This window comes from Agrilus planipennis, unplaced genomic scaffold, assembly GCF_000699045.2.
Source record: "Agrilus planipennis isolate EAB-ADULT unplaced genomic scaffold, Apla_2.0 scaffold30, whole genome shotgun sequence".
Lineage (NCBI taxonomy): Eukaryota > Metazoa > Arthropoda > Insecta > Coleoptera > Buprestidae > Agrilus > Agrilus planipennis.
In genome coordinates, this window is record NW_020438923.1 from 1248211 (window position 1) to 1269411 (window position 21201).

The following is a 21201-nucleotide window of genomic DNA, read 5'->3' on the forward strand; positions in this document are numbered from 1 at the left end:
AAAACTTCTTGTGCATGACAGAAGTATCTTTGATAAAAAAATACGCAGTGATTTCTGTTTGGAGCTGTAGTCCTTTCTACCTACACACTAAAAAGAAATAACCTTTTAAGAAACTGTCAAAGCCAGTAACAGAAAAAATAATATAAAATATGGGACAATAAGTATACCCAAAAAAATAGGAAAGTTACCAAAAAAAATAGGTGCCATTGTCAGACTATGACGATGACACTCTGCTATGTCCTTTTTCCCAGATAAAGTTTTCCTTGTTTAATGAAGGACTTTATGACAAGGCCAAACGGTTTTTACCCATTTGATGCATTTCATAATCTCACTTATCTGCGAATTTTTTGACCTGCTATATCAGATACTTTCGGGCCGCAAACTTTTGCGTGTCAATTCTGATTACCGATTACTTACCTACATTTAACATGTTTTTTTTGTTATTAAATAGACGGTTTACGTAGAAAAGTTCTGTTGTTACGTTATTCTGCTTATGTGTTATCAATTTTCACCTTGAATCTGATCAAAACTTCCACCTATTGGCTAGACTTATTACAACAGTTGTTTACACTACGACATATTACATATCTTTGATTCCATGTAATTACCAATTATGAATGCGCCACAACGTTTCCATGGTGAGATTACTATCGTTTTGTTTGTACATTTGCGAAAACATTTTCATATCAACGCACATTAATAAAAGTTACCGTTAATTCCTCTGTTTTTGTTTTGTTATTACCGTGTCTCAGACGATATGATACTGAAGTACTTTTATTTATAATTATTTATTTAACTACAAGCCGGATTACATTCGCTTCACTTTCAGAAAAAGTTGGTTATCATTTGGTATCTTCTAGAAAATTCTCGAACTCTGTAGATCTATGGCATTCCGTAACGTTCTGACCAAACTTTGGAACCTAAATAACACCTTTATTCACTCTCTGTATGGAGCCCTTTAAGGCGGTAGTCTTTCATTTTACCCCCATATCTTTGACCCCAACCCCCAACAAATCTCCATGGACGAGGAAATGCTATCATACCACATAACCCCCATGAGGCTGCGAAAATTCATTGAGGAGCATGTATTGACAAAATGATATCGATTATATCCACTGTATTTAAGCTTAATTGGAAGTTTTTTTTATTTCCATTTTAATTAAATTAACAGCAGAAAATTCTCCATTACGCAATAGTTACACTGACGCACTATCGCAAAATATATTATTGTTCAAGTCTAGCTAGTACAGCGACTGCTTTATGATGCTAAGCAAATCAATAATACGTTCAACAAATTAATTAAACGCTTGTTTTTCGCACAAAATAAACTCCGTTTTGTGTATGCGCCAAAAATTTATTGCTACAAGACTAAGTATTTTACTTATGCAGTTCTCATTGCTTTGTTGTAGCTTCTAGATAAGAAGCGCGGTCGGTACCATAATCCATGTTCTGTCTTATACAGTAGGAAGACAAACGTAGGCACATTTTATAATAAATAACCTGCTGTAATAGAGATATTCCACGTAATAGTATGCTAATGTATACCAGCCTACAACAATACTTGATCTGACTTTAAAAATCAAACTTTTTCAAAAATTATCCCATTTAATCAGTATGTAAATAGAAACTGCATGTGATAATGTTATGTTCCAGAGAAATATTTTCTACTGTTATTTACAATGAAACTCGTTGCAAAATACATATCTTGTTGTTATCAAAACGTATACCAAAACACGAAAAACTTGTTTAATCATTTGCTACATACACGATTCCTATAGTGGTGTATTAATTCCAATTCAAAATTACTACGTCACTGTAATTACATAACATATTAAATGGGTAATACAGTAGCGTAGCAAGGTCGTAATAGGCCAGAGCCTTCCCCCCTAAACATGTCCTTCGTCGGGGGGAGGGGGTGTCACCCTTCTCGGCTCGTACGGGTGTATGACAATAAAAGAAGTTTTTCAGATTCCAATGGGATTCTGCATGGGGATCTTGGGTTCTGAACCACTGCGTTTTTCCCATACGTCAATTGCTACACCACTGGAGTTGTATCTTTATTAATAAGACAAGGCCAGAAAGGCAATTATAAGTAATCGGCGAATTTCTTTTCGTCTAATCTCTAATATTAGGTATTTTTCTAACTGTAAGGCGTTTGGACAGACCGATGAGAAAGAACATGGTACGAAATGGAGTGAGCAGTTCAGAGGCTATCTACGGGGTCGCAGAGGTTAATAAAAACGTCATGTAAATATACATCATACTGTTGACAAATACGAGAGGCGATGTATTATAATTTTTGAAAACACTATACAAAAACCCTTAACGGTACTTTTTTGTAGACTTGCGAGGGCATTCATTCGGGGAATCCTGGGAAAAGGGGCACACGCAGAGGTTGGCATATTTGGATTAATATATATAGCAAATATTTAAAATGGATAAAATTACATCGATCGCTATAACAAAAGACAATCTTGTATCCATCTTTGTTTGCTGTTTAGTACGTAGTAATGGTGGCAACGTCTTCAACCCCATTCCTGCCCAAAGTAGCAGATACTTCAATGAAAAAATACATAGAAACTGAAACATCGGACTAGTCCCAGAACAAACTAGAATAATTGCAGAATTCTTATTACAAAACTTTCTCTGTATTAATTACGTATTGGATTTTTCCACATTGGATCGATAAACTGGGTATAACTTAAAACTTCGCACTTTTCTAGATCTATTGGCTGGGTAATTTCGCCACCTGGTACGATACGCATTCTTGTGTGTGTTACAACGTTTTCTGGACGTCATCCAAGAATTTTCTGAAAGACCTCGTCGACGTTATACATTCGTAAATATCTACAGGTACAAAACGAGTTCATTTTTGTTACGCAAATGTAGCAAATGTATTCACCGAAATTTTCAAAAAATTATCGCTAGATAAGTGCACCATTTATTAGGATATTTTGGACCGAAAAGAACGACAAATTACACATCTGCAATCCTTTTCAATTTATAATCTGTACACGTGTAATATATAAATGCGTGTGCTGAGGTATTTTTAGGCTGGCAAAACGGGAACTAATTCGTTTTCGTTATGGAATGTGAGACAGCGTTTAAGAGACCCAAGAATGTGCGTCGTTTCCAGGTGATTGAACGCAAGTGGCAATGTCAATTCCGCAAAAGAAATATCGAAAACTCAAAATAGAGAAAAGTCCAACAACCCTATTTCCTTAACAAACACTTTTGTGGGTTTAACACACAAGAATACCTATTCTGTCTCGACTCGTGCACAATAGATCTTTCCATGAATACAAAAGTATCCTAACTACCGAGTCCCATCAACATCCTACAATACCCATCGAAAAAACATCATCATCATAAGGTCGCCAGTCTTAAGACTGGTTGGATACGCACCTCCACCTTTTCAGAACAGATCCTGAGCTAATCTTCAAATTTCCGTAGAACTAGAACATCCCACATCCTTAACTATTTGTTAACAGTAATCAAATCTAGGTCTCCCTCTACCCTTCTTAACTCCTGTTTCTGTTTCTAATGTCTCTAACCAGCTGTTCATGCCTGAGAAGTTGTCCTAACAACCTATCTCGCCTGCTTCCATAGGGTCCCCTGTTCTCCTATTCTTTCTAATACCTCCTGATTTCTAACCTTCTCCATCCACTGTATCCTCATCATTTGACTGTAACACCACATTTCTAACAAATCATACCGCTTGCAAAAGGATTGTAAGTTTTCTTGAAGCCTAATAGTAAAACGGGTTATCTGTCCATTTGGATATTGACGTTACATTTACTAATCCTCTAGTGAAACATTACAGACGTCCAATGACATCACTAATGAGTTTTTGGAAGTATCCACGTCGTGCGTAAAACTGAAATTCCAGGAGTCGGTAAGACGTTTGAAAAACCGCCTGAAGGAAAAGCCACTAGCAAGATTCGGCGGCTTTAGTAAACCTGAAGCGGTAACGACTATAGAATTACGAAGAAAACTACCAACAATTATTAACGCGCAAGGTCGCGGGCATGGACCAAGGAACTTCCTACACACACGCTCATAATTCCCACCCGACAACCTCCAAGAACGACGACGCACGTGAAATAATGAGGGGATTCCCCTTCTTGTACAACAACGATTACTACTACTACTACTACTACTACCACATATGCTACATGAAGTATTATAATATGTTAAACGTTCAAATTATGTCGGCGCAATTACAGGCTTGTATCGTGTGATTAAACATTCACGCAGACACTAATGGATATATAGAAATGACGCCCACCCGAGTAGACCGAGCAAGGAGAAAGTCAAGGTTGTTCAGCCTGAAGATTAATAATAATAATAAAGAGAACAACATTACTTAACACCAATCGTCACGACTACTGCGCAAGCAATGTGCAAGTTTTCTACGATAACGAGGACGCAGAATAAAGGAGGACGAACATCAACCAAAGATGTCGGAGTCATGGGTATCCAAGACGAAATTAAAGAATATGGTCGCATATCAAACTTTATGAACTCTATGAAGAAACGTAATGGACTGCTTAATAAGGGTAGACATTCTTCCCTCTAGGAGCATGACGTAGAGGACGGATTTGCCAAGTCAGCAACCATACAAGAGTTTCGTTTCGTGAGGTATACTACGTTCGAGTGCAATGGGTACAGAGTTTACTGAAATCAAGGCCAGCGACATATTTCCTTGGTAACGAAATACTTATACTAACGTACGTATACCTTATACCACGTCTATTGCGACGTTGCCATTCGTTGTTTAATATCGCGATTTTGTTGAGGAGCTTGCTGTCCAATTTGCAAAGGTGCAAGCAGGAGGAGGTTCGCGGTCTATTTTAAATCTCTGGACGTTGGTCCCCCGCGCATGTTCAACTTATCGTAAGAGAAAATCCGCTGGATACGCTAAGGAAACATATCTACGCACTAGAGATACTCCACAAAAACTACGTCCTACAGACGAATTGTACATTAAATTAAAATAATAACAATGTTTTTTAGATAATGAAAGTGCTTTATTTTTGATACTGTACAATTGTTTACATAATTGAGGTGTTGCACAGATAAATAAGTATTCGTCGTACAAAATCGGAAAGGTAAACGTTCTATGCAATATTTTAAGAATGTCCTCGTCAACCGGAGTCTTCAGTAGCATACAAAACACATTTGCACAAACGAATATATTAAGAAGTTCGTACCACGGTGTTTAGGTACAACAGAACGTATTAACGGCGCACCTTTGGTACACCAAAATATTTAATATGATCATCGCGGAAGTAGGTACCTTAATGGGTAACACGAAAAGGTCTGCTTAAATTTGTTGCTAATACATTTAGGGTTGGATGTCCAAACCCACAAATGGATACGACCTAAAGAACAGTAACTGACATGATCACTGTCTTCTTCCTGACATGCCTCCTTCCTTTGATAGGAAGGTGTCTCCTTCAAACTAATTCTCCTAAAGATCTCCGGAAGGGAGAAATCCAAGTTCAAGGGTTAGGCATCAATGCTAGAGAGACTAGTTAGTCTAAATTTCGTAACCGACTCTTGAATCCTTAAGTTTGAGATACAGAAAACAACACCCGATCATGTAGATACGATGACGTAAAGCGCATTTCAAATTCTTCTTGCCCACGTTCGGTCCACAAAAATCGTGCTTTTTTATCTGGCCGGTATCTGCTACTTCTAACCATAAAATTTAATTTCACGTTTCAAGGCTATCGCTATTCGTGGAATTGCACTTTTTATTTTTCCATGGAAACGGGTCTTCGAACGAAACAAAATATTGACTTGGCTACTATCTGTTAGTAAGTACGTAATAACAATTTGCTTGTCGGATTGGGACGGGTACACTTTTTTGTTTTGTTTACAAGTGCTTGCGCGTGTATCATGCACGTATCATGCCACAACTGAGACCAATTCCACTCATTAAACCTACGATGCTGCTGTTCTGGTCTGTTGTTTGAGAAGACGTCATAGGCCACGTGTTTAACACGCTAGTAAACAGTAAATAGTAAACAAAACAACCTGTCGATTGTTTGTTTACGAAATTCTTCCGGAAATTTACAGTTCCCCTCGCCATTGATAAGACGGAAAATGCGATTTTATTACACCATTACACCTGCTACGTCACGCGGTCATTGCGTAATTTTCGAAACGCAATTTAACAGGTGTCTCCACCACATCAACGTATGGGTAGGTCCGTTCACTTTAACCGAATTATATTAAAATGCAAACGTAACTATTGTATGTTATTAAATCGTTATTTCGTTGAAGTTTCACGAGTTACGTAACTCGATGAAAATGAATAAAACCGTTCACCTTGGTTCTATATCAAACATGCGCTCTTTGCGTTATTAGACGAAGGCGCGCACAAACATCGAAATACAAAACATTAGCTTCACATTCATATTAATAAATCTTGTGTTAGTAACAATTATGGTACAGACATAGTACAGTGGGTAAGTGACTTTCACATCGAAAGCAAAGCAGGGATTTTGGCTGTTCCTTCTTACCTTCCAGCCAGCCGAGCTGTTACTGTCACCCTTGTCTTTGAAATACGGCACGTTCTGGACCATCCATTCATAAATCTGGGACAGCGTGAGCCGTTTTTCGGGGGAGGATGTTATGGCCTGAGTGATGAGATCTGCATAGCTCAGGTTACCCCAGGCATTTCGTCGACTCGTGCCTTTCTTTGCATGAAGTGCACTAGGCGTGGGTACCTGAGGTCCACCGCACTTGTTGCCCGCTTCCTCACCTGGTTCCACGAAATTCTCAGGCCGCGGAAGAGGCCACGTGTTCGAGCGGGCTCTCGTCTGGGGTTCAAAACCATCGTGCTCTGCAACCGGCTCCATCATATTCATATTCATTTTCGATTAGTTTACTATAGGAAATAAATCACAGAAATAGCAACAACCTCACTCTCACGCACTAAACAAAATGTAATTAACAAGCATAGCCACAGCCGATCCACGGCGCAGTTTTCTTGGCATACACGTGAGTTAGGTGTCTGTCTGCGTATACGTACACACACATATGTATACGTTCAACAAGTCATCGTCCACAAATTATCGAATCCTACTACGAAAAACGCACGCGTATTCACCACGACAGGCGTCCTCTTAAATCGTACGCAATTCAATCATTTTTATTAATCTGATCACGTTGTCTTATTGAAAAAAAAAACTACTCGGGTGTTATGACGCAGTTTGAATGGCGATCAATCCACACGACACACGTTAGTAAGAAATGGGAGTACTGATGATACTACGACGAAGGTTGACTATGGACTGATCGGCGAAACGTAACCGAGCAGCGAAATCGCAAGACCAGAGCACAGCGTTGGTGTTGGAGGACAAGCCCACCGACGCTTGCGCACAATTGGCGCCATACACGCGCGCAGATTGTCTTTTATTGCAACACACGCATCACCGGTAAGCACGTGACCCACCACTGCTATCTATCTCGAATTAAGGTAAGAAATGAAAAGGAAACCGGGGGGAATTACCTAATAATTATGAGCGTACAGACCGACGCACCGATAGCCGGCAAAAGATCATTCGATTGTCCATTCAGCCAAATTCAGCGCAAGAGGTATACCAACGGGTTAGAAACTCGCGCGAAAACTGTAGGGTCCTAGTACATAACTGTACTTAATAAAAACAGTTTTTTAATTAATCTGACAGTTACTCTACCATGTTCCGAATAAGATTCAGCAGAAACATCATTAAATGATCAGATATGTCTCGGGATTTACTATGCAAATCAAATCCTGACGCACTTTTCTGGCACTTATTAATTGTACCTACATAAAATTAATTATTAGATTTAGTACCAATACCAGTTAAGTTAATGATACGAATATCAGATTTGGAACTAAATCATGTTACATGCATCCCCTGATTATTTTCAGTTTTAAAAACGGTTTAAGATGTAATTGGTAATTGCGTATTCATCAAAGTAAAAGTTTTATTTGAATAAAGTGCTAAATTACTTTATGGACTTGGATAATTCGATGACCCATTCCTTACCGTGAATGCGTCATCCATTACCTACATTACGGATTGTAGTACGCATAATATACAGTATGTAAGTATAGGGTGTTTCTGAAATAAGTATCAGGCTCGCAGGAGATAATAGGGCACTATGAAATAAGAAAATTAACTAACGTTTGGTGAACCGAAAGTCCACCGCTTTCGAGAAAAACGTACTTGAAAGTACAGGCATGAGAAGTAGGTCAATGTGTCAGTGTTATAGGTCAGTGTTCCTAGACTAATATTTTCGTGGACGCTGGAATGGATGTATGCGTCCTATACCTTAGCCGGCGCGTAATCCAGATCTTAATTCGTCTGACTCCTTTGTATGGGGCTGTACGAAACAGAACGTGTATCAAACGCTAGTGCAAAACGCTATTGATTTGCATGACCGTGTATGATCGCTGCAGATGAAGTACGCCAAATGCGCGACTCAGAAATAATTTTTGTAGTGTACGAATCACACGAATGCAGCGGTAATGGTTCTACCCTAAACGAGGTAAAATTGAGATATCATTCCCAATGGAGAAGAAAGAAGTTACACTAGAACTAGATAATCATATCATATCAGTTATTTTTGTGTTTAAAATATTTAAAAAAAGGACGTTAAGATAAGGGATTACGGTTGCTTCTCAGGCGCTAAATATTACGTATGTTGTCAAACAAATTTTATCACTAGGTCTTTTCGATACAGATAGAGACCATTTCAAATGTGTTTAATTTTGCCTCGTTCGAAAATTTAGAGCGCAGAAGCGCGTACTTTCCGCCTGTCATCTTGTCTAATCGTACTTAAGCCTTCCGATTAGATAAGAATGTTTAACACCTACAGTAAATGGTAGATTTTTATGAAATCTGTTATCGTCTTTATGAGGAAAATATCGAAAAACAATCACGATCGATTTGATTGTAAAAACCGTGGCGTTTTTGTGAATGACTTGCCACAGCCATCGAGCATTACGAATTGTCGCAGTTACTACGCACCAGCAAAAAGCATAACAACTAAACTTCCTTGCATTGCCTACAATGGAGACCGGGTCGTCAAGCTAATTACGAATCTTATTACGTCTTATTACATCAATTGGTCTTGTTGGTTACTACGAGATGTGTGACCATGCATATGCTTTGAAGTATCAATAAACACGACAAGAAGAAAGTATGAAATTCTCATTATTGAAACTTTAAAAATATCTTTAAGGCTTGAGTGATAAAATTAATTCCATTTGTAAGAAATAGTACTAGGAATGTCCTGACTCTAAACTGAGAGAGTTATGGGTAGATATTGGCATGTTTAATGCAAACTCTATCATAATTGCTAAAGATTAGAACGCAAAAGTGCTAATTACTTATCAATAAACAATATTTATTATGTAGAAAGCATGTACGTTACATTATAGCGTCGTAGAAAATCCAGTTATTCATTGTAATAAAAAAAAGCGTGGCTTAAATGAATACAGCCCCTCCAAGGCTACTTCCGTATAACACACGCGTTTTTCATGTTAATACAGACAGGAGCTTTGCGAAATTTTTAAAATAACTTAATCGACGTACATGTAAGCACATAACATGCAATAATCATTCTTTGTAACTGTAGAAACGAACACACTATTTGTTGGTTGTAAAAGTCAAACGTAAAAATTCAAACGCATTCATGTACGCGAGACGGCGGCCGTGGTATGTGTCAATAATATGTAATTTTAATTTCTATTGGCAAGGCCAAATGATAAAAGCCGATCAGTAGTGATATATGCAATTGTTTCTATTTAGTGTGTCATTTTGTCACATGCTTCGAGATTAACACAAAAAGCCGATCTATGGTATTCCTTCCGGTGGCGTTCAAGTCAACGATGTACACGCGCCACTCTATCCTTTTCGTAAATGGAAAATTATGCTAAAAGTAGAAACGGAATAGGCAAAAGAGCAAGAAGTGAAACTAAATGACAACAAATGATATATATACTATGTGCTTTGGAAAAATCAAGGAAGAAGAAGGTAAATATGAAAAAGAAATCGAATGAGCCATCTCGCACCACTCAATGATAAACATAAACATAAGGGTAATGATCTTGCCGAAAGGCCCAACTGCTCCGGCAATGAAGACGCGTATTCTTATGATGCCATCAGTCGGAATGCATTGTTTTTTGTTTGATATGCACGTGCAATCGCCCTGACTGTGTACCAGTTGCTGCGAAGGTCACCACTACATTTGCATATTTCGTCACTTGACGCTTGCAATAGCCAAACTAACGCGACTGAAATACTTCCGAAATACTGATAGTGAATTAATATGTAAGTGATGGGATATATGATGGTGGGGCACCATCTAAGGCATAAAGGGCTAGTGATGGGACGTAGTAGGGATGGGAGTACAACTAGCCTTCGGACTGATTATTTTTTGATAATAATGATGATGTTTTTTCTAATATATTAGGAAAAGTAAGAGAGCAGAAGAAAGATGGATTGGTAGGACAACTTCCTAGACAGGAAGGGCTAGTTAGTCATTACAGAAACAACAGTTACGAGGGGTACAAGATTTAGAAAATAGTTAAAGATGTTGAGTTTTTCAGAAATAGGGAGATTGACTCATAATGGGAAGAAGTCCAAACACTTTGAGGACTTTCTAATGATGATGATTTTATTTGATGTTTTAAACAATCAGAAAACAACAATTTTTCGATCTTATAACACATTATTTATGTATAATTCCCTTTGAAGTTTAGGAGTTTTGCCCCTTTTTATTATTTAGTGGGTCCTTCTCTAGATAATTGACCGTTTCGCAAAATACTGCCCTCGGGCATCAATCTTTCACTTCGAACAAGAAAGAAAAGAGAGACGCGACGGCATTGTCGAAGGAAAAGCCTAATTTAATTTTATAGCATTTTCCCCCATCCTGTGGGAAGATTAACACGTTTGGAATTTTACGGGAATCACCGGCACCATTCACACCATATGTAACACTTGTCGAAGCATTACCGACATTTACGACGCTACCCCGACGCCACGCTATCGGCGCAAATTGGCCACTAAATTAAAAGCCGAGACAGAGAATCAACATCAATCTATTGTGAATTATGACCAAACCAAAACACTGTGTACTTATCTCTTTAAACAACTTCGAGAAAGTACATACCCATCAATAAAAACCATTTTTAAAAACTTAAAATTTTTTGATATCGTGTCAATTAATAAAGGGTTAAAATGATTTGGATCGTCTTGAAATTAAGACCGAATTGACCACAATCATCGTGTCATTATTATAAGTCAAATTGCTTGATATTTTTCGTCGTTTGATGTTGTAGTAGTTTTAAAACTTTTCGGAAATTTGTTACAAATAAAAATGAAATTGTTTAAGGACCACTGCAATTTTATTTAATAGTCAAAGAACGGGTTTTTTTCTTTAAAAAATATGTCAAGCATCTTTTTTTTTTCATTTCGCCTATAAATTGATCAAACATTTTTAAGATTCCACAATGTAAGTTCAAAAAAATATTTCGCAAAAATACTACCTCATAATATTGAACGTACTATATCTACTGCTTCTAACTTGTATAGTGTACAGTATACAAAGTACACAATAAAACTACGAAAAAGTAGTTCACAGTGTCCTCTATACTGTTGAGAAGTATTACATTTACTAACGAATATAAATTGCTGGGCCATCTCTGTTTCAAAGGCTGAATGTTCAGTTGTTAGCAACCTATATCATTCTACTTTTGTACCAAATGCGCAACTCGTGGAGTTGAAAAATCCGTTACACACCCTTAAATATCATTCTTTGGTTAAATGTACGCCGTGGAAAGGTGATATAGGCGAGATGTAGACGTTTGTGTCATTTTTCTGCACATTTTACATCATATCGTATTGAAATTTTAGGTAGTATTACATATTAAATTAATGATTTATTATCATTGTTGAAATTATAGAATTATACAACTGTAAAATTAGTATTTTGAGCGCTGCATTTTTATTGATCATCCGTTTGCTGACGTCAATATGACGCCAATGAAAAATGGAGAATGATTTGAAATAGGCGCGTTTTATATCGGTTTATTCCCTTTTAATCCCATTTCAAGTCCTTATATCATAAAAATATTTACGTATTAATAATTTCATTCCTTTTTGAGTTACGAATATGCTCGAATCACAAAAAAATGTCAAAGGATTCCAGAAATCTACACGGATAACGTTACAGAAAGTGTCAGAACTTGACAAGTAACCTGTCGCGCTTCTCTGTAACGTTAACGAGTGTTAAATTGCTAAAACAGAAAGAAACTGTGAATAATAATAATAACAACAGTAGTAGATATGGCGGCAGCTTGTGTATATAGTAGTAAATAGCTTTATACTAAATGTAATGAATTTTTAAATGAAATTATTAGGTGACATTAGGTCGAACGGCGTTAATTCAACTTTAGAGTGTCCCGAAATGGCTCAGTCGAATCCAGGCCCGACGAAGGAGGTCGAGTTCAACGAGTTTTACACAGAAGTATGGACGAGACAAAGGTACGTGATTGAAAATTTTACTTAAATAAACATGGTGTTGCTCCAGGTGAAAGAGATCGAAAAGCGCGATTCCGTTTTAACGCCCAAACAACAGATTGACAGGTTATTGAGACCTGGTTCCACATATTTTAACTTAAATCCTTTCGAAGTCCTACAAGTCGAACCAGAGACTCCTCTGGACGAAATAAAAAAGAAATATCGTAGATTGTCTATTTTAGTTCATCCGGACAAAAATCAGGACGACGCGGATCGGGCCCAGCAGGCCTTCGAGGTCGTCAACAAGGCTTGGAAGACGCTCGAAAATGACGAAACGCGCAAAAAATGCATGGACGTCATTGAGGAGGCCAAAGGACGAACGGACCTAATGGTAAGACCTCACCCAACTCATCCCAACATCCACGTAAACGAAAGTCATGCCAAATGACCTCAAAATCACTACCAAAATTATTTAACTAAATTCGATCGTTTATAGCTGACTGAAAAACGAAAAAAGGCGAAAAAAGACGGCAAAGACAGCATCCCCGAAGACGACCCCGAGAAGTACAAACATGCTGTTTATGTTCTCACCATGAAACTTTTTGCAGATATGGAAAGGAAACGAAGGGAGCTGGCGGCAAAAGACCAGGAAGAACGAAAACGGAAACGGGAAAAAGAGATAGAGGAAGAGGAGGCTGCTAAAGCTCAAAAGGAATGGCAGAAGAATTTTGAGGTGGGATAACCATTAATCTCCAATCTTGTTTGTGTTAGAGATCGAAATTTTTATTTTCCAGGATTCCAGACAGAGCCGGGTAGACAGCTGGTTGTCGTTTAAAGCCGGAAGTTCCTCAAAGAAGTCTACCAAGAAAATGAAGTCTTTCAAACCGCCAAAACCCAAGCCGGAAACCCGATAAATAAATTAGTATTTAGCGTTAGGTATTACAAGTGTATATATAAATAAATATACGTGTTCATGAATGTAACGAACATTTTAATTAATGATTATTTTAATTAAAATAAACAACTACTCATTTTTATAGAAATGATCATTTTATTAGCAATTACCCTCTTACATTCCAAAAAGTATCTAAAGAAGATAATCAATGGTATTTAAAAGAAATTGAATAAGTATCAGGAAGGTATAGACTAACAGGTCGGTTGAATAGGACCGAAAGGTCATAAATCAGTAATAACAGGTAGGTACTCCTGATAATGGGTAATTGAATAAATTAGTGAACGTTTTTGCAGAGTCTTTTTTATTGGACATTTTCCCAGTTACACCCCAAAAAAATATGCAAATAAGCAATCATTTCCGTTTTTAAAAAGAAACTGAAGTAGTATCAGGCAGGTAGAAAGTCTAACAGGTCGACTGAATAGGGCTGAGAGGTCGTAAATCAGTAATAACAGGTAGGTACTCCTTATAATGGGCAATGCTCGAAAAAATTGTTGAATATTTTTGAATAAATTAGTGAACGCTTTTGGTGTGTCTTTTTTATTACTTTACCAGAATTGCACCTTTTTTTCTCAAAACATTTAGTGTAGTCATTGAATTCTTCGAGAAGACTTATAATTCCTGATAACAATCTAAATTTCCAGGAATTTTTTTAAATTTCAAGAAAGAACTGCACCAAAAACGACCCAAAGAAATTAAAAATTCAATAAAATACAGACAAACAAATTATGAAAGTGTACGTTTTTATTACTATTTTTCATAAGTGAAGACGGCAAAGTTTAAGGTTCGATTTTACAAAATAGATTACGATTTTCGTTTCATTACTCCATTTATTACAAAATAATTATACTTTACGTCTTTTAGGCATATTATATGCTATCAAAAATCACCAGTAAATATTACAACAACAATAAAAATAGTAGGTAATAATGAAATATAGTATCATTGTTTATTTATTATATTCGGAAGGCGTAACGTATTATACAAACACACATCATAATACCGAATGTAAAAAAGGGATTTATACTTAGAAAAAATCTAAACACAAGTAACATTGTAAAGTGTCACAATAATACATAATTAATTAAACTATACATGCAAAAAAAAACATTTACACAAACAACCAATATAATTATTGCTTAGTTATTAATAAATAGGGAACCAAAAGGAATCGAATAATACTCCCGAGGAAAAGAAGGAAATTCCCAGTGTCGCAATTAATTTGCTATCATAATTAACGTAACCGTTTAAGCCGATAGGGACAAAATTATATTAGGAAAACGTGTACAAGAACGAAAGTTTCGTAAAAATTACGTAAAACACCATCAATCAACATCGAGATTTGTTCAAGAAATCTTATTCAACTTTTCGAAATATTTAAACATTTAATTTCGTGTTATGTGTAAAAAATAAACTGGCGGTGCATCAAACAACACAATTCATGAAAAAGCCGAAGTAAAACCCGCTTTTGGGAAGAGATTAATAATTGCAATATAAGGTCATTTAAAAAATCTCACTTTCAAGTCAAAGGTATTTACGTACTACATACTTACGTATGTAACGTCTACTAAAAATTTTCTTTTTGTACAAAAATAGTTGAAGAGTATGTTTTCGGTTATTAATTAATAAATAATCATTAATAAAGGGGATTGTTAGGTGGCTCGATAATCCAACGTGGGTCTCAGGGGGAGACATCCCTCTACCCAAAAGTTTGGGCGTTCCAGCATGCTCTTCCATAACGAGATCTCTTTCCCTGTAGAATCCATCCAATCAACAGGTTTCAGATAATGTTTACCTGAAAGATTTTCTTCAATACTTTATGTTTTCAAATTAGAAAAGAACCATCGTCGAAATGTCCTTTCTTTTCGGCTTTAATTAACTAAGTAGTCTCGAAAGATAACGTGGTACTTAATTTAATAAAAATTTGATTGTAAGAAAGATCATCCATTTCTTCTCTAATTTTTCGTGTTTTAACGTTATCTTCCATTTAATCGATAGAATCGATCGATTTCGATTTTCCAATTTCTTCAAATTTTCTTGTGTCGTATTTTGTATTTACACGTGCGTATTATTTCACACCAAAAAAAAAATTAGATCAACTAATATTTACACTTACCTTATGTATAAATGTGTTTAATACTTTAGAAAAAAAGTAAAAAAAAAGTTAGGAATACAAATTCTCATACTAACCGTTTAATTAGAGAGATGTTCATCAATTTTGTTACCTCACACTGAACATTAAAAAAAAAAAAACAGTCGCGAAAAGGGGTAGATTTATTTTTCGCAATTTTTGTCAGAAAATAATTAAGTAAGTTTTGCAATACATCGATCCAAAGAGTCAGGGAAAAAAATAGAATTTTTAGCGTTTTGGTACCCATCAATAGAAAATAATCATCACCCAACAAAAACAGTACGTAAATAAATAAAACACAAAGTAAATTTTTCATTAAAAAATAAAAACTAATGAAAAAGACTGACCTGTGCCCAAGGAGAACCTAACTCCTCCCAAAAATTCGTTACTTCCCAATCGATCGTGATCCCAAATGGTGAGTTCCAGACATCTTTCTGCGAGCTCTTGCAGTGTTACGTCTTCGTATACGAAAGTATGATTCCAGACAGGATTAACAGTTTTTCTTATCACAGGAGTTTTTTGTTTTGAGCTTCTACCTTTATCTGGTAAAAGGTAACTGAAAAGAAAAAGAAACCAAACTGCTTCAAACAGTTGAAAAACTAAATCTTTTGCAGTTTTTCCTGGATTTTGGATTCATGATGCGTACCTAGATATGCTGAAATTTATTTACCTTTTACAAAATGGATCCGAGGTTCCACTGGCTTTGATGGCGGTCAAACTTTTGGCCTCCTTGACCAGAACGTGAAGCGAACCGCGAGAATGTTTGCCTTTTTTCCGTATTGTCATGTCGGGTGGTACGAATTTTAGACCAACTAAAATGTCACCCTTGAACGACAAAATTTCATCGAAAGGCTCGGTCTAAAAACGTAAAAACAAAACTTGAGTTTAGGTCAGAATTCCCTAAAGTATTACATTATCCTCACCCTTTCCTGGAGGTTGTACCATTTGGGTGTGGGGTCGTCAAACACTTTATTCTCCAAAGCGATCATGACCTCCCCCAGGAAATCATTCCTACCAAACATATCTGAATGCCAAACGGTTAGCCACAAGGTTCTGGTTTCTATACTGTTTAGAGACATGTGGAATTTGAGTACCTCGTCGAAGATGGGGTTGAGGGTGTGCTTCTTCACCTTTGTTTTTCGTTTACCACTCTTCGACTTGTCTGGCAGAAGATAGACCTACAAATATCAACGGATTGATGACAAATGTTACGTTTAAAAGGGTCCATAAAATGGTACCTTTACGTATGGATCCGATCGATTTCGTTTCATGTCAACGGCCGCAAGATCTTTGCACTGTTTGATATGAATTTCGAGACAGCCCGCTTTGTAATTGTACTGGAGGCCAAACTCAACTTGACCCCTTACAGCCACCGTACCATATCTCCCTTCACCCGCCCCCGAATACACGCTTGCCATTGAATCGGAACGAATCTAAAAGACAAAAACAATCTACTAAAACCGAACACCAAAAATGGTTTCTGATTGTGAAACGTTCGAAAAAAAAATCGACTTTACCGTCGCATTTCTTTTAATGTTCCTGAAAGTAGGAGGTAAACTGATGTTACCCAAAGATTTTCGCCACATTTTAACCTTGTAATCAAACACTTAATCTACATTTAGTACTTATAGTAATTTTTTTCAGATCTAAGGAATAGAGACGTTTTATTCAGAAGTATGAGTTTGTTATAGAGATAACGACGTCAGACCAAAAATTATCTTACGTGCACCATTACAAAATTCGAGATTAATGTGATAAGACATATCTAAAATACTGACAAGGGTAAACACTAATAAAACTATTTGATAAACTTCCAATATATATGGGTAACATGTAACAATACTGATTTGTAAAGTGATCTACAAAATTCTTTTAAAAGTAGTTTCCTGGTTAAGAACTTTTAATTGTATTAATCAAATCAGAAATTGATTAGATAATGAATGCAAAGTATTCGTGAATATCGATTTGACCCAGTCATTGACACGTATACAATAGGAAATCGCGTAGAGGGTAGAATAACTATTAAAAATAGCCTCAACAGTATCGTGTTATTTATACTTTATTTGAAGGTATGAAGTCGTATTTCTGGAAGTCAAAAACATCTAATGGTGTTTTTGTACTGCTGCACAAATGCAAACGATAAATGTCAGTTATCTGATAAGGATCACACAACATTAAACTCTTTTGAATATATATGATGCATGGTAAGTCACTTACCAGAAAAAAACTGTCCTGCAGACGCCAGAAACAATAAAAACATGTTGTTAAATACATTAAAAAAAAAAAACAAATGTTCTGATTTATTAACCCCCAATCTTAAGTCAATTCGTTTATAATACGAATGTCTGTTGATGTAGTAGTTGTGAATGAAAGGGAGACAGGCAATGTCGTGCAAAACTCACCCCTAACGTAGACAAACATGACCGAGTCTGGTGGATACCAAACATCCTGTCGATGTCATCATCACGCCATTCTGAATTCGATCGAGTCACCCTTCTTCCACCTGGGGCCACGGGACTTGGGGTTGCACTCTTGCTTAACCCCCTTCCGACCAAAGTAGGCGACGAACTCGCTTCCGAAATGTTAGCATCATCTAGAACAAATTAAAAGAAAAAATTCACTTTTTACATATTTACTAGGCCACTACTCTAGATACCAAATATTTTTGCACTGGTTTATCATGGGTTAATTTTCTCCCCCTTCCATCCCTGCTTATTCTCAACGGGGTTAAAATCTCTTTAACATTCTAAAAACAATTACCGTTTTTCTTCCGTTTTATCGAATGTAAATTGTAGCATTAATGTGGTGTATTTGGACAGATAATTTCATGATAAATAAAAAATGCACTGTTTCGTCCGGGATTGCGGCATTTATTTAATGCAAGCTTTTAACTAGATTAACTCACCAAATCCAATTAGTTGGTTAGCTGGCTCGCCCGTCGACTTGATGGATTCAGTACCAGTTATGGAAAATAAATAACGAACTTTTTCATTTTCGTTTAATAGACGATCGCGTTCCCCCAATTCTACCACGATATTGTCGCTTTTGGGTTCTACAATTTCAGGCAGATTTCGACTGAACTCTGCCTATTAATTCAACATTTAAAAACTTATTTGAGTTTTGGTACCAATAATTATCATAGTCGTACCCTACACTCATTATTCAAAAGTAAAAAGTTGGTGTGTTTGGCACCTCCACCATTTTTACATTTAATTTATTGCAATTAAATTTTAATATGTAATGAATAACAACAAGACCTAGTGTCTACAGGCCCAATTAATTATTTTGTTTTGTTATATAGATTTTTTTGCAATAAACTAAATATTTATTGGTGACATATTGAGTAATATAAATTGCTATAATAATCGCAAACAACCGTGTACTTTGTGGTTTTCGACCATGGCAGAAATTAGTAACGCATATTTCATAAAGTTTTGGACAATGTGATTCTTTCGTATTTTGACATTTTTAGCGACAAACATCACGATTGTTTGTCGACAAAAATTTAAAAATTACATTCGTAAACGCCGATAACACGTAGCCGACATGTTTCTGTTAAATTGAAATAGAAAGCAAGTAAATTAACTTAGCTTTGTAGATAGAAAGTTCTCAGTTAGCTGTTATGCACATTTTTGTTTATTAGCAAACACATTATAGAGAAAACATTGTCATAATGCCATATTAGAAATGTCATAAAACAAAAGCACCAACCAACAGTATACATTATGTTAAATCCTTGTTTAAAACAAATTGTAATTTTTAAAAAATGCTTCAGTTTCAAATTGTACAACTACGATAAGATCGTGCAATCTTTTTATAATAATAATTAGTAGGAATTCTTATCAAAATCAGTCTTACGATAAGGGGCTGAAAACAAAATTGCTTCCTTGTACTGCGGTGAAAGTGATTTGAAGTTTCCGACAAATTTTGATAAAATAAACGTAAGAAAAAGATATTATGTTAAAAATAAATTGACTATTAAGTAGTAGCTAATAATTTATTTTTTATTTCATTAGATTTTACCTTTTGACACCTCTTCGCTTTTGCAAAATGAGCGTCTATATCGTCAGAATTATCACCTCCGAATTTAAAACAAAAACAACAACAATTATAAAATTTTCCCACAAAAGTGTCATTGGCTAGGCCATCGTGGAAAGCGAAATATTTGCTATGTGCTTTCATTATAGCAACTGAAACTGATTTTCCATTACTATTTAAACGATAAGACACGCGCACTTGTTTGATAAAAACTAAATTATGATAAAACAGTAGTTTATATCCCAGTATTAAAATATAAAATAAAAATAGTAATAGTAATATTAATAAATTGTAGTTTACACCTCTTAACCTGAAGGAAATTTTTCACAATGCATATGACAAACCGTTAACTATGCGAATAACAGAACGCTTTTGATATTTAGCAAAGAAAATTATAACAGTCGCTGTCAATTTTCCGAGATTGTCGCTTCCGCTTACACTTACATATTTCCGTTCAACCAATAACCGATAAATTTAATTGGCTTTCTGTTAATAAAATACTTTTTTGTCCTTTTTAAAAAATGTACAGTCCTAAACCGACGTACTGTTCCTAATACTTTACAAACGATTAAAAAATACAACCCCAAGCGCAAATAATACAAGGCTGTGCCCTTGCAGCAGTTAGGCAGGTTTTGAACTTAACAATTAATAAATAAATTAAATAATAACAACGTGATTGTTTAACATATTTATGAGATATAACGTAGCCATTCGCAAAGGTCAAACGGTGGACTCCGAAACGTTACGTGAACGAATGCACTTAGAAACCCAGAAACATAAATATGTTTGTACAAGTACCATCCAGTTAAATATCACCTTGCGCCGTGATTAATTGGACAATTGCTTTGCTATTTGAAATAGAATACATTGTAATTACACTTTTGCAACCTCTGCAGTATCTAAACCACGAAGGCGGACTGATAAAAAAAAATGAGTGCCTAGTAGTTCGTTAAAACTAAAACTTATCTATTCGCATACGTTATCGAACATTATAGATGTTTTTTAACCCTGGTTAGTATTTAGATTGAGGCTTAATCGAAAGAAACTTAAAAAATGGAGGCTACCTACGTGATTGGAAATTCAGGCATGCATTCTTTAACAAAGATTAATTGACTGACATCATTTTTTACAAGGGATATTATAATAAAATCATCATCAATCCTAAAACTGGTTACGTAGATACGCTCCTCCACTCTTTCCTACTCTAATTCTACAGTAATCTAATCTAGGTCTACTTCTACCCTTCCTAACTCCTGTTTCTGCCTCTAATATGTCTCTGACTAGACCTTCATGCCTGGGAAGGTGTCCTACCAACCTATCTCGCTTATTTCTTATTGACTTCCATATAGTCCTCTGTTCTCCTATTCTTTCTAGCATCTCTTCATTTCTAACCTTCTCTATCCACGGTATCCTCAACATCCGTCTATAACACCACGCTTCTAACCTTTTCTTTGCCGCAGCGCTCACAGTCCATGTTTCGCACCCGTACAACGCCACGTTCCAAACATACACCATTAACAATCTTTTTCGAATTTCTAAATTAACCGTTCGCGAGC

General features: G+C 36.1%; 3 protein-coding genes across 5 annotated transcripts in view; 1 reads left to right on the plus strand and 2 right to left on the minus strand.

Moving 5' to 3' along the window:
* Positions 1-7460, minus strand: part of LOC108732264 (forkhead box protein O) — a 74675-nt gene extending 67215 nt beyond the window's left edge. Inside the window, exon 1 of one of the 2 annotated variants that reach the window (XM_018462956.2) lies at positions 6531-7460. In XM_018462956.2, coding sequence (XP_018318458.1) covers positions 6531-6884 — 354 coding nt within the window. In that variant the 5' untranslated portion in view covers positions 6885-7460. The remainder of the gene's footprint in view (positions 1-6530) is intronic. The other variant, XM_018462955.2, reaches the window with a different exon arrangement.
* A 4105-nt stretch (positions 7461-11565) lies between these two features.
* LOC108732266 (dnaJ homolog subfamily C member 8) lies at positions 11566-13540 on the plus strand. Of its 2 annotated transcripts, XM_018462961.2 has the most exons (5): positions 11566-11918; positions 12425-12531; positions 12595-12915; positions 13021-13257; positions 13319-13540. In XM_018462961.2, exons 2-5 carry the CDS (start codon positions 12472-12474, stop codon positions 13436-13438), a joined length of 738 nt encoding a protein of 245 aa, XP_018318463.1. In that variant the 5' UTR covers positions 11566-11918; positions 12425-12471; the 3' UTR covers positions 13439-13540. The 2 variants fall into 2 exon arrangements, with proteins under 2 accessions (XP_018318463.1, XP_018318462.1); XM_018462960.2 differs by lacking the exon at positions 11566-11918 and having other exon boundaries at positions 11991-12531.
* A 1588-nt stretch (positions 13541-15128) lies between these two features.
* LOC112903918 (synaptotagmin-like protein 4) lies at positions 15129-21119 on the minus strand. The gene is made up of 8 exons (XM_025973930.1): positions 21090-21119; positions 18513-18693; positions 18010-18200; positions 16846-17040; positions 16531-16785; positions 16278-16465; positions 15955-16163; positions 15129-15271 (listed from the first exon to the last, which is right to left on the minus strand). The coding sequence occupies exons 1-8, from the start codon at positions 21117-21119 to the stop codon at positions 15129-15131; spliced, it is 1392 nt and encodes a 463-aa protein (XP_025829715.1).
* Between the last annotated feature and the right edge of the window lie 82 nt (positions 21120-21201).